The 14,131-nt window shown below is 33.6% G+C and overlaps 1 protein-coding gene across 1 annotated transcript; it reads right to left on the reverse strand.

The window, feature by feature from the left end:
* Nucleotides 1–407: 407 nt before the first annotated feature.
* LOC149529590 (serine/threonine-protein kinase D6PK-like) lies at nucleotides 408–7,569 on the reverse strand. Its single transcript, XM_089807952.1, has 3 exons — nucleotides 6,955–7,569; nucleotides 3,580–4,489; nucleotides 408–1,425 (listed from the first exon to the last, which is right to left on the reverse strand). The coding sequence occupies exons 2-3, from the start codon at nucleotides 4,341–4,343 to the stop codon at nucleotides 540–542; spliced, it is 1,650 nt and encodes a 549-aa protein (XP_089664078.1). The 5' UTR covers nucleotides 4,344–4,489; nucleotides 6,955–7,569; the 3' UTR covers nucleotides 408–539.
* Between the last annotated feature and the right edge of the window lie 6,562 nt (nucleotides 7,570–14,131).

Raw genomic sequence — 14,131 nt, forward strand, 5'->3', positions numbered from 1 at the left:
TGCTGTGAGATTTTTCAGTTTTGCTTAAAATTTTAGCATAATGATTGTATGGCCCCGATGTAAGTATCTTCTTCACGGTACTCAAACTTCTTGATGGGCCACTTAATTGGTACAGATCTTCCATGTTCAAAAAACGGTGATCTCATAAGGTTTTTTCTTCTGGCAGTAAAAACCAGAAGCAATAATTATCATTAAAACTTTATTTTATCCAGCTGGTTTATGCCAGAAGCTGATATCAGTTCCGTAAGGTGTGGTCCTGATATTGGCACTCAAATTTCCGCCAACAAGTGTAAAATATACTATAATAATTGTTTGAAGTTTTTTAAGTAGGAAATCTTCCAGATATATGGAATTATTTTTCAGTACATGAGACCCCAGTAAACTGAACAAATTAAACAAGATGAGCATTGGCTGTAATTGTTTGGCAAGTTTGATTGACTCAATATTGAACCGAGCTACAAAAAAGACTATCAAATAGATGAATGCACCTAGTCAAATACATAGAATAGACAATAGATGTTCAAATCCTACCCTACAACCTAGAAAAAATCAAATTCAACATACGATCCGGAAGAATTTGCATCAGAATCTTCAGCTTTCTTCTCTGTAGTGGCACCCGAGGAGGTAGTCTTGTTCACTGAAAAGCTTAGATCTAGTGGTTTTGGAATTTCAGGAGGGGCCATGCTGCGAATGAGAGCCCAATTTGTTCCCTCAAAGAAGGGATGCTGTTTAATTTCAGAAGCCCCTCTTCTAAAGGCTAGCCTATGTTGTGGATCTTTCACAAGGAGCCCCCTAATCAAATCTTTGGCTGCAAAACTAACAGATGGGTTTTCAGGGAACCTTAATGGCTGACCAACAACATTAATTAATGTTACCCGATTGCCTGCACCCTTGAATGGAGTCTTTCCATGAAGCAGCTCATATAGAAATATCCCGAATGTCCACCAGTCCACAGCACTCCCATGGCCCTCTCCTTTAATTATTTCTGGCGCCAGATATTCATGGGTGCCCACAAATGACATGGAACGAGCACTAGTTGGCTCTGCAATTAGCTCTGGAAGAAATGTTGCTTGATTTGCAATCTCATTCTTTAGCTTTCGCGTTTTCTTAGATTTTTGAGGTAAGAAACGAGGTAGAAAACAAGAAGGCTGAATGCAAGGTGGCCTTACACAAACTGGGGTCACACATGCAGGCTCACAGGAGGGCTGAACACAGTATACAGGGGTCCTCCTCGAAGGATCGACACTTGAAGATGCTGACTTAACAAGTGTAGGACTCACAAAACACCTTAATGATAGATCAAAGTCTAGAAGCATGATATGCCCATCCTCTCTAACCAGAACATTTTCAGGTTTCAAGTCTCTGTAGACAATTCCCAACATGTGCAAATACTCCAGGGCAAGCAGGACCTCTGATGCATAAAACCTGAAAGAAAGAAGCAAAAGAACATTGTTAATCAAAAGGTCACACATTTTACCATTGGGATATCCTTGCCAACTACTAGCAGACAAACACAAATACAGACGGAGGAAATTTTGATCAATACTGCAAAGCGTGTAAATTCCAAATAAAAGGCAGAACATAAAAAATTCTGAAAACCCTTCGGCTCCAGAAAAAAGTAGAAAGAGTAACATTTGGTGTAGTAAGTAGACACTTATACACAGAAATTAATTACATAAACAGTACCCCAAGTTTCACACTACTCATCACTTAATTCCAAAAAGTTCATAACAATACAAAAGAAAGGTGGTAAGTAGGCACTTATACCCAGAAATGCAAATTACAAAAACGATATTCATATTTGATCGTCACAGTTACAGCATTCATCACCTTAAAAACTCTCTAGAGTTCATAACATTACCAAGGAAAGGTGTATCTTCAACAGTGAAACTGATCATACAGAATGGAAAATATAACATTTTTCTCCATAGAGGTGTAGGGTGGCAATGAAGATGGTAACCGCATTATTATTATTACATAAAGCATGTGGGTAGGATTGGCCTGCCATGAAATGTATTGTAAAACTGATTTCATATTATTGAAATTTTTAATTTTATTGTTGGGTTTACCATATTACATACTGAGGTGCATGCTTCATGTATATGAATGGGTGCTTGAATATGTGGGCTGATATAAGAGACACCTTTTACTTTGAGCATTAACCACAAAGCAAAACTGAAATTTGCACTCCGGTGTTTAAGAGAAATAGGATTGGTAATAATGCTCAACAATGACAAAAATAAGCTAAGAGTCACAAAATTTAGCCAGCAAAGTATCAATGGAAGGGATATATAAAAAAATCCCACCAAAGAAAAAAAAAACAAGAAAAAGAACCTTAAACCTCCAAAAACTGTCACAAGCATCTTCGGAGGAATTTTGTGTAGGGTTTTCTGAATTAGCATCTACTAGAATAATCTGCCTTTAAAATTCAAAAATTGCTATGTTCCATGGCATTTAGGGGATGGAGACATGGATGGGGGATGGCAGGGGACGTATTTCCAGGACATTTCCTCAATAACCAGAAATAGGGGACGGCAATACACACATTTTTTAATGTGTTTGTGTGTGTGTGAAATTTTTAAAATAGATTTAAAGACGGAGGGAAAGAGAGATATATCAATAAATGATAACAAAATAATATGTAAATAAATCACAGATTCACCAGTTACACAGTAGTATAATGACATTATAACAATAGTCTCAAACATCAATACCATAGTTGTTTTTAACTAATGTCTAATAATTAAATATTTAAAAGATATTAATTTATTAAAAAAATACAATTATAGTAACATACTTTTATATAATACTATATAATATAATGAATATTAAAAACTTAAATTAAATTACTATTAGTATTATTATATTATAATCTAATATAAATATTATTTAATATATAAATTTTATATATATACATATGTATATATATATATATATATATATAATGCATACATATATAATATATTGAAATAAAATTTTAAACATATTTAATCACCAATTTTTTCCCATGCAGAACTTCATTCGAATTTTATCATCCGCAAACAAGACCTCTAACCTTGTGGGCCCCCAAATTGCCACTTTGGCAAAAGAATCTAGGAAAAAGAAATGATTTTTAAAACCAAAAATGGTCCAAAGGCACATGGGACAGCAAGCCATCTCGGGGACGGCCAGGGAGTGTTTTGGCATCTCCTCGCCATTTCAAGGATGGCTAGTCATCTCCAAACATTCAGGGGCATTTCCAGCAATCTTTCGCAATTAGGGATGGCTGGGAGACATTTCATTTACATCCCACCATCCCCAACGCAGCTCGGGAATTGGGACAAGGGGTCTGGGGAAAGGGGTTGCATTCACGTGTAACATATTGTTAATATAAGCCTTGAGTCCTTCAACAAAGAACAACTAGATCATTAGAGGATTCTGAGATACACAACTCTTCTCCAAGAACATTCAAAGCCCAACAAAAATATAAAAAGGTCACTATTGTCATATTAAGAAGTTGTATAAGGAACACAACAACTTGTACAGACAAAATATCAAAGCAGAATTAATCTCCATATGCAACTCAGTCTGAGGACTTACCGTGCAGCAGATTCAGAAAAGTGTTTGCCAGGCTGTCTCTGACGAAGTGTATGGAGATCTCCTCCACTGCAAAACTCCATAACCAAGCATGAGAATTTTTCTGTCTCAAAATGTGTATACAGAGTTGGTAAGAAAGGGTGGTCCAAACAAGATAGAATCTCCCTCTCTGTCTGTGCCCTAAGCAGTTTTTTCCTGCTTTCCAGTGATCCTTTATCCATTACTTTCATGGCAAAATAGCATTTGGTTCCCCTTAACTCTGCTAAGTATACATTTCCAATATCACCACATCCCAAGCGCTTTAGAAGTCTGAAATGACTTAAACCTAAATCACCATCTCTAGCTTTAACATATTGAATAGCTTCCCACCGCGGATCATTAGCTTTGTGTGGTTTGTTAAGAAGAGTGCTAAAACTACTACAGATGCTCTCAGCACCATCACTCATGCTGCTGCTGGCCATGCTCATACTGCTCTTCCCACTTTCACTACATTCAACCCTCTCATTCTTTAAACAGTCAGCAGGTTTATGCTCAAAAGTTGCCTTACCTGTGCCATCGCTTACTTTACCACTAAAGCTGCTTTTGACACTACTGGTACCAGTAATGGTGCTGCTTAGGCTGCTCTTGAAACCCACATCAAGAATGCTGCTTGTACTAAGATTCCCACTCATAGGTACAACTGAATCTGTGCTCTTCTCTCTCCCCGACTCATTCGATACCATGCTCTGATTGCAATCATGTGCCATCTCAACATCAGGGCCAGCCATCTTACATATGAGCACAAACTATTGTCTCATGCTTGACTCTTTTACATCCACCAAGTTTAAATGAAAACAAATTTGGAGAAGCGCCTTCTAACAAGACCGCATAACAGTATCTACCAGTTTGATTAAATACTAGACAATCAAGCAGCCTGCACAAAGAAATGCAAGGAATATTATTGAAAAATTAAACTTCAAAAGCAAATCATTCAACCTCAAACAGTTTGCAAATCACATGGAAACAAAACTACATAAATGTTATACCACCATTTTGTCAAATGGATGAATAGTTTCTCAATTCACTTACCTGTCTACTAATTACATTCTGTATGATTTAGGCATTTTTATTACACTCTTATGAATACTCATTTCAATGATGGTCATGACCATCAAAAAGTTAAGCATAATGCATTAAACTCATTTGGTGAATGACATAACTTAAGATCAAACCAACCATAATTGTGACCTTAAAATAAAATTGAAGGGTCAATATGCCCCACATTTGAATGAGGCATTATTTAAATAACAGAAAAATTTAAGGTATACTGCACCCTGCCCAATAACTTTCTAACATCTGTCTATTGAACTAATCTTGGACTATCCACTATATTTTCCGGTTTCTACTGCTATCTAAAGTTTAAACTTCAGTATTTTTATCCAACTCGATATATCTTGCCTAGCCATGCCAAATATGTCTTCAAATCTCATAAATTGAAGGATGATATGTATGCATGGAAAAGGGGCAGAAGCAATAGTTTAAACAAGCCATGCTTATCAAGTACAGTACCTTGCACATTTTGATCAGAGTTGGCAAATTTCATACCCACAACATCCACTAAAATACAAGAGCATTAAAAGAAACCCGATAACTGAAGTACCATTACCACATTGCACAATGTTTTGTTTAATACGAAAACAACATATTCGGCCAAATTTCATTTACCCAATTGTTACTTGACAACCATCTGACTCAGCACCTAGGCACATGCAGACATCATTTGCACTTGAAAAGAGTCAGTGATCAGTAATGTCAATGTTAGGCCTTATAAAAGGATCTAAGATATATTGTTCATGAACAGTTGAGTAAAAGGATCATTCTTTTTGAAGATCTCAACCAAAAGCATAAGCTAAACTTCTTCCTTGAAACTATCAGCAATTAAGGAAGGTACAACTTTTGTCCAGGCATAATCCTCAAACAAATAAACATGCTATGTGAACAATTAACTGGAAGAATCGTCCTTTTTTAAGATCTCAACCAGTATCCTAAGCTAAACTAACAGTAATTGAGGTGCAAAAGTTACCAACGTCCATAGTCATGCACTGCGCAATTCCTTAGGATACCAATAAAATGAGTACAATCACAAATAATTGCTTGTCTTATTTCATTTTTCTCATTCGCATAGGGAAACAAATACCTAAATAGCATTACCCTAACCCAACAAGTGGGATTTACATATCTATGCTCTATACTTTGCTTCTATTATAGAAAGACCAAGTCAAAAAGCTGATTGCAGAGCTGCAGTAACCTCTCTTTACATGTACTATTGCTGATTTCTAATAACTTTTATCAAAACGCAAACTTTATCTAAACTTCAAAATTCCTATTTCAATGCATCCCGTTATACATGCACAGCTATATCCTTGCCTAGTCACGAACACAAAAAGAATCATTTTAAGCACTACAGTGCAGTTTATTGAATGAAGATAGTCTTTGATAAGCATTGATCAAAGTATCTAGGTCTAAAAGAGGATTATACTTATTTCCAAAACAGGATGTCCAATCTCTGTGTGTTCCAATGTCATTATGAAACCAATCTGTCAAAGATTGGCCACATTCGACAATGGAAGCATGAAACTGCCCCTTTGCCACTCTTCCATTTATCTGTTCGCGGTGCCATCTTGGTTTTTAACCCTTTTTCCATCGTGTACAGCTGTTGGATAACCTTGTAGAGCAACAAGTTGATGACTAGCCGGAACTTGCCTAATTGGAGCGATTTGTTTCAAAATGCAGAATTCTTCGGTGCTAAATTACATTTATTTATATAAATAAGTATATAAATAAGGAAAGTTAGCAATCTTCTCCAAATCTCCCTACCCACATTAGAGTTCCGAATCAAGATATAAACAGTTAAAACAGTTCACTTTTGAAGGCGATTCTAGAGGCTTTTCCGTTTTGTTTACCAATGCTAAATAATGAAAACGTACTCATGAACTCAAAGGTAGAGAGTTTGAGAAAGTCAGCGAAAAACTCCTAATATATTTCCGGGTGCATGTCAAACAACACAGATAAGGATCCAGAAATTGTTGCAGTTATGTTTAGCTAGGGATCCTGTATGCATAAAAGAACCTATTTTGAGAGTTCTGATAAGTATATATTAATATGATTCAGCAAAAAGTTTGGTAAAACGCAAGCATCACATTACCCTTGATAAATATTCAACATACTCTCGCTACCAGCAACCAACACCCATCACCCAATATATCAGACCCTGTTTGGGTTGTTGCCATTTTGTAACCACCAAAACCATTTCACACTGCTACAATCTCTCCGGCCCATGAAACATTTCATGTGGGAGCTGAATCCCGTATTAAAACAAAAACGCGTGCCCTTACTAACCTGAGGTTAAGCAATGCTGAACCACGCCACTCCAAGCTCCAGCTTACAGATCCAAACGGCAGAGCCCAACCTTAAAAATTTGCAGTGTTGGGCACGGTGGTGAGGCATTAAACAAATCTCTCTACTCCTTCAAGTGATTTCCCCGCTGGATTTCAGAGCGCTTTGGGGTCCGCTCTCTCATAAGTAGAGAGAGAAGAGGAAGATACAGCATAGATTTGGGTCAGAAAGAGAGAGCGAAAAGCAAGGCAAAGCTATATAGAATGTGTTGGCGTCCGAATTAAAATAAGTATGTTGGAAGATGGGGCAGAGACAGATAACGACAACAGATGAACAGGCGCTTGGCCTTCCGGCTGATGATGTGTCATCATCTCTGAGACATTCTGTAGGGTTCCCGGATCATGGAATCCCGGGTCGTCCAGCTCAGAAAAAACCCTAGATGAAGATGAGTAGGGACTGGAGGGATTTGCGGCAGACTAATAGAAAAGAGGCAAGATCTCTGTCCCCCAAATGCCCATTGAATTCAAAGGAACAAGAATGTGGGTCCGCTGGGTTTTCTTTTCCTCTTCCTATGTGATTGGAATGGGTTTTTCCTCCTTTGTCCAATCATGCTGACTGCCGTGCTTGGCGGCACACTAATTGTATATATGTTCTGTTTTGGCATAACCACAACCACAAAAGGTCAAAATTGCTGTCACAGATCCAAGATGGAGCACCCTCAATAGTAACTAGGACCATGAGAGGCTTCCTAGTGGGGAAAGGCACACATCATGGGCCAAAACTAAATTCAACTAATCTATATATTAAATGCATTTATGTCTATGTATTAACATCAAAATATTTATATTATGTGTGGTTAGGTTTAAAAAGTCAAACTATTATTTACTTCAACTAAATATGGGTTATTGTAGTTGGAAATGTCATCATCTATGTGTAATAATTTGTTAAATATGTTATGGGTTTATATAAAATGTCAATGGGTCATCTTCTAGTGAAGTTGAATGGTTCATAATGAGTTTAATAAGGATCAAGTCTCAATGAGTGCAAGACCTTGACACCAGTGATCAAGTCTACTGTGTGCAAGACCCCAATATCATAAGGTATGAGATTTGGTGGAATAGATGTTCCTTAGTTAATGACTCTTAGCTAAAATCCTAAAGACTCATGCTACGTCATGTAGCAAAAAGTTCTTTGTAGATGATAAAATCTTTCTAAAAAAATATTCATAGTATTTATCAAGTGACAAGGGTGCATCTATATTTTAATTGTTAAAGTTGTGGTTTGTATTTCATGAATTTGCATATACACACTTCAAAAATATGTAAGTATTAAACTAAGTTATGAGACACCTCATGTCCATTTTTAATACTAATAAAAGTATTCAAAGGAGGATTGCAAATATCTTTAGTTTCTAGATTTTGAATCATCCCAAATATTTAGGAGACCTATTAATGCACTCCATTGGGAAGAAATTATTAGTCCCAATATAGGCAAGGTACTAATGTTTTTGTTTACTAATTTGTGCAACCCAAAAAAAATACTAAGTTCTAAAGTTCAACAAACTTAATATTTTTTAATTAATTTATATTGATTTATTACCTTTTTCTAATTGGTCTGTTGCATTTTTGGTGGGGTTTATTTTATTTTCCCACTTCAAAAAATACAATATTTTCTAACATGCATTAATGAATTTATTAATTACAACTCTATATTTTCCATATTTGTAACAAGTTCATTATTAATTACAACTTTATCTTTTACATATTTGTCACAAGTTCATTAGATTTATAAAATAATTACAACTTTATCTTTTGCATATTTGTCACAAGTTCATTAGATTTCTAAAAAAGTCATGTTTTTATCTTTCACAACAAATATAATGTTTTATCAATATTAATGTCATAATTTTCAGTTTTCAAAATAGTTTTTAAAAATGTTAACATATTTTAAATTATTTTTAAAATTAGTTATATATAAATTAATAATTATTAAATTTAATTTTTTTATTAAAATATATTATTGCTATTAAGAGTTGTATTGCTTTATATATATAGACTTTAGTATATACTAATTTAAAAAGTAAAAAATAATTAATTTCTAAATTTAACTTATGCAATAAAATTTTAAAAAATTTAAATTTCTTCATTAAAAATCTATTAATTCAAATCTCGTGATTTTACAATGCATTACATTAAGTTGTATATTTTTAGACAATGGCTAGTCACCACATTATTCTGTAAAACTAAAATTTAAAATATTAATAAAAAATCTAAATTAAATTTGCTAAAATTTATAACTTTCTTTTCAAAACCATAATTTTTAATATTACATCCAATTTATTTCCCTAGAGGCAGGGACTCCAGCTCTCAAAAAGCTCTTGTTGCTAGATATAATTTGAAGGCCTCTTTGTGGAAAAATAAATGGTTGTGTTAGGCGAGAAGAATTTTGATGATTAAATTAGTTTTATCTAGCAATTCCTATATATGTTGCATCTTGTTGTAAACTATCACATAAGGTTATTTCTTCCTTGGATAGCTTATTAAAGAATTTCCTATGGGCAAGAGCGCAAAAAAAAAAAAAAAACAATTCTCTTACTAATTTGGATAGGGCATATCAAGCTAAGGAAGATGGAGGGGTCGAGATCAAGCAAATAGAATTATAAATTTTGGTATTAGGGTCCAAACTTACAAGGGACATGTATAGATTTCCTTCTAAATTGTGGTGCAAAATAATGAGGATGGGCCTAATAGAACCCTCAGCATGGAAAACACTTCAAGAGGATTAGCAATATGAAGATTTATTTGGAACAGTAGATGTATCATAATTAATCATGTCGCAAGGAAAGTTGGCAAAATGATAAGAAAGGAAAACTTTGGAGGGACTCTTGGAATGGTGAACATGCTACGATAGGAATATTCCAAAATAAAGAATGAGTGTATAAAGTAGAGAGGGAAATTAAATGTTTTGTGTTAGAGTATATTGTGATAGATGAAACAAGATAGGTATGGCAAACTATACATAGGAACAACACATCATATGAGGAAGCATTGATCCTAGGGGAGATTTTAAGAAAGAGGAGAATAATGATTGTGTGAGATGAAGATGACATCATTTGGTGTGCTTCAAGCTATATAGAGTATAGTGTAGATTTGTGATATGAGATTCACGGCATATAGAGCACTATACTAGATTGGCCAATAGCATCATATTGGTACAAGAGTGATGCTCCTTGTGTAGGAGTCTTCCTATGGGTGCCTCTTTATAGGAGAAAATTGACATGAGACAGATTAAAAACTGTTAGTATAGTTGGACCAAGTATTTGTCCATTGTTCTTGAATCATGGAGAGGGTTTTAAATCATCTATTATTTTGGTGCCCTAATGTTGTGGCATGTTGGGAGACACTTCTAGAATCAATCAGGTGGATGATGGCTAGGAATGAATCATTGTTGGATTCTTCAAAAAGTTGGTTGATTGTAAAAAGGTCAATTTGGGGGGCATCATGATGGTTGGTCCTTTTATGGTGGTGTAGCATCTCTAGAAAGAAATAAATAGGTAAATCTTTAATTGAGGCAAGTGTAATTTTAGGTCAAGGTGGTCTACCAGGTGTTCAGGCTAAAGGATCATCTTATTTAGGACCATCTAAGGGCAACTAGTCTTAGGGAGCTGGAAGCTCTAAGAATCCTCCTTACTTCTCTAAGGGTAATCAAGAGTAGCAAGGAATAAAATTCTTTCATGGTAACAACGGTGGTTCAGAGTCAGGGAACTCTCGCAACTAGCAGTGTAGTATGTGCAATAGATTAGATCGAGCTCCTCAAGGTCATAGTCAAGCTGCTAGTGTTGGTAGTTTTCATCAATCGCATGCACTTGGAGCTCAGGGAGACTTTAGCGAAGATTACTATTCTTGTGGACAACGTGGTCATAGAGCGACCAACTACCCCAAGCGTGCACCTCAGTTCTCAATTCAAAGGCCTATAGCCTCATAGCTTATAGTAGGGAATAGTCCAAGAGGACCCGCACATTGAGTTTTGAGTTTTTGAGTTTGAGTCATGTGTCTTTGTAGTGGGCTTCTAGGTGTAAACCTAATTTTAGGGGGGTGGATATAATTTCCAAACTCTTTGAGGCCTATTTCATGCATTTATTAGTTTCAAAGGTATTTGATTTTAGCTATATGATATTGTTTCATAGCTTGGATTACAAATATATCAGTAATAATTACTTAGTTGATTTCATTTCATGTGTTGTTAATGATTATGGCTACTTATGTGTTAATGACACTTTGATGATTCTTAGTTAGTAAATGTGGTTTCTTTCATAATGATGTTAAATGAGATGTCTTTAATGATGACTATGTTTGTATTCATAGAGAGGCATTACTATATCTAAGCATTTGATAAGTTGAATTGGGATTTATTATGGTACTTACCCCATACTTGCATGTGTGTGTTGTGTGTGTCTATTTTACTTTCCTATCTATTATGTTTGATATGGTTAAGGGGGGCAATTGTAGTCAGCTACTAGTCGGGATCTACATGATGTACCACACCTTGTCATTGCATGTTTAGTTTAGATATATTTATGTACATGTGCATGCTCATCTTTTATGCAGGATGTAGATATCAGGCATTGACTTCCTTGAATTGCCACTATGATCATGCACTATCGCAATAACTCAATGGTAAGAATGGGAAGATAATGATTAGGTCCAATCCTAGCCATAGCCTAAATACTTGTCCTGTAATGAGGACTCGTAATTGACTATCTACCCTTTTTAAAACTTGTGAGTCTTTTGTGTGTATGTGGTTTGATTCTTTCTTTCATTGATTTTCCTTATGCATTTCTTGAGGTTTGACTAAGTGAATTCCCTGATAGAATAGTTATTTATGATTCTTGGATCGATTGTTCATATTGATTTATCAAATGTTATTTAATTTTAAAAACTGAAAAAAAAATGTTAAAATATGATGATTTTGCATTTATTGGAATTATATGGATTTTCAGTTAAATTAAAAGGTTTAATTTAAAGTACTTAATTACAAAAGTACATTAAAAGGATTTTAAAATTAAATATTAAATTATTCAACATTAATTATTGTGTAGCATTATTATTTAATTAATAAAGATTTAGAAATTAGTGGCATTTAAATAATGCACTTAAGTTATCTTTATTCATTAAATAATAATAGATGTCTTATTATGAACTTCCTTTAAATGTAATGTGGAGAAATAAATAAAAGAATATTTTAATTAATAAGTGGATTAATCATGCATGAAAGCAATAATTAAATTAAATAATTTTAATTTTAGAGCTTGTGGAGAGAGAGATACCCTAAAAAGTAATTAGAATTATATATTAGAGGGTTTTTGGGTCATTATTGGGGAGATTGGTTTTGGGGAGAGCATATTTTGGATTTGGGAGAAGAAGAAATTTCTAGTAGTTTGAAGGGTTTTGTTTCAGCAAGGTTGCCAGATTGTTAGGATCAGTGTGAGGTAAGGTTTGAAAAAACCCAAGGTTGAATATTTTATTTGAAAATATCTATTTGCTTCATGTTTTCTAGGTGCTTGAATCTTGTTTGTTATTCTAGATTATTTTCCTAGATATGTATTAATGGAATCAAAATTTCATTTGTTTCCATAGAAGAAAATTTTAGAGAGAATGAATTTTGAGGCTAGGACTTGATTTGAATTTGAATTAAATTGAATTTTCAATTTGACTTAAATATGTTTGTATATATATATATATATATATATATATATATATATATATATATATATATATATATATATATATATATATATATATATATATATATATATATATATATATATATATATATATATATATATATATATATATATATATATATATATATATATTGTTGAGTTCGACCTCTAGGCCTGTACCTACAGATTTTTCAAAGATATATATAATGAAAAAACATTATATTAAATAATTTTATTTTAATAAAAACTAAATTAAATTTAAAAAATTGGAAGGGGGTGGAAACCCCATCCCCCACCACCACGACTGCTAAGGCAGCACTGTCCAAAGGATAGGTACGTTACCAAGGCAGCACGCAGTTGTCCTTGGACAATCTGTCACTACCAAGGTAGTGTGTGTTGCCTTTGGTAGTGCAACTGCCTTGGGCAACGTGACCACTAGGGCTGCACCCCTTAATTAGGGGTCAGGCTTAGTTTTTATTTTTAATTATTTTTTGATTTTTTTTAATTAAATTTCATATTATTATTAATTGATTTTTTTAGAAATTAATTAAATATATTAATATTTATTAAATTAGTTTTTAGTTAATAATTTGTAATAAATTAATAAGTAATATATATTATTGAGATTATATTTATAAAGGTGTTTGGAGCATATTTTAATTGCTTTAAATTGGAATTGTTTTAGAATGGAAATATGATGTGTTAGACTTAATGATATTTTTCCTAAAACCCTTACTATGTTCTTAGAGATATAGTAAAATCTAAATATCATTATTTTCTAATGAAGTTTGGTATTTAAAATACATCAGTTTAAGTATGATGATCTTTTGACTTATAATATTTAACTTAGTCGGTGAGTGTGACTGTGATTGCATATATATATATATATATATATATATATATATATATATATATATATATATATATATATATATATATATATATATATATATATATATATATATATATATATATATATATATATATATATTGAGGTTGAAGGAACAATGTTTAATCTTGAAGGCATATTTAAACCTAGCAATTAAAAAGACATTCTTTTGGCCAAATCAAACAAGTGCTTTTAACTATGTAAGTTGATCATCTATGTTTCTTCTAGTTTATACTTCTAGTCTTATGTCAATCTTTTATGATGGTTCTTTTCCTATGAGTTGTTAAGTTGGCCAACTAGGACATACACTAGAGGTTGTCTTCGTGATTTATTTTATGATGTTTCTCTATTCCTGATATTATGACGAACTTGTGTTTCAATTTGGAAGATGCATTTATGAGTTTTTCTGTGTGGTGCATTTATGTTTACTTGGGTTGGGAGAACCAACTTGTTGTTGGGTTGTCTGTTAAGGAACCGGGTTTGATCATCATGGGTGTTGTGGTATGGGACACAACTATGTTTTATGTACTTATGAGAGGTTGTCTAGGTACGTGCCTTTGGGAGTGGCT

The sequence above is a fragment of the Cupressus sempervirens genome, chromosome 11 (assembly GCF_028749045.1).
Source record: "Cupressus sempervirens isolate cs-2001-9-10 chromosome 11, ASM2874904v1, whole genome shotgun sequence".
Taxonomy (NCBI): Eukaryota; Viridiplantae; Streptophyta; class Pinopsida; order Cupressales; family Cupressaceae; genus Cupressus; species Cupressus sempervirens.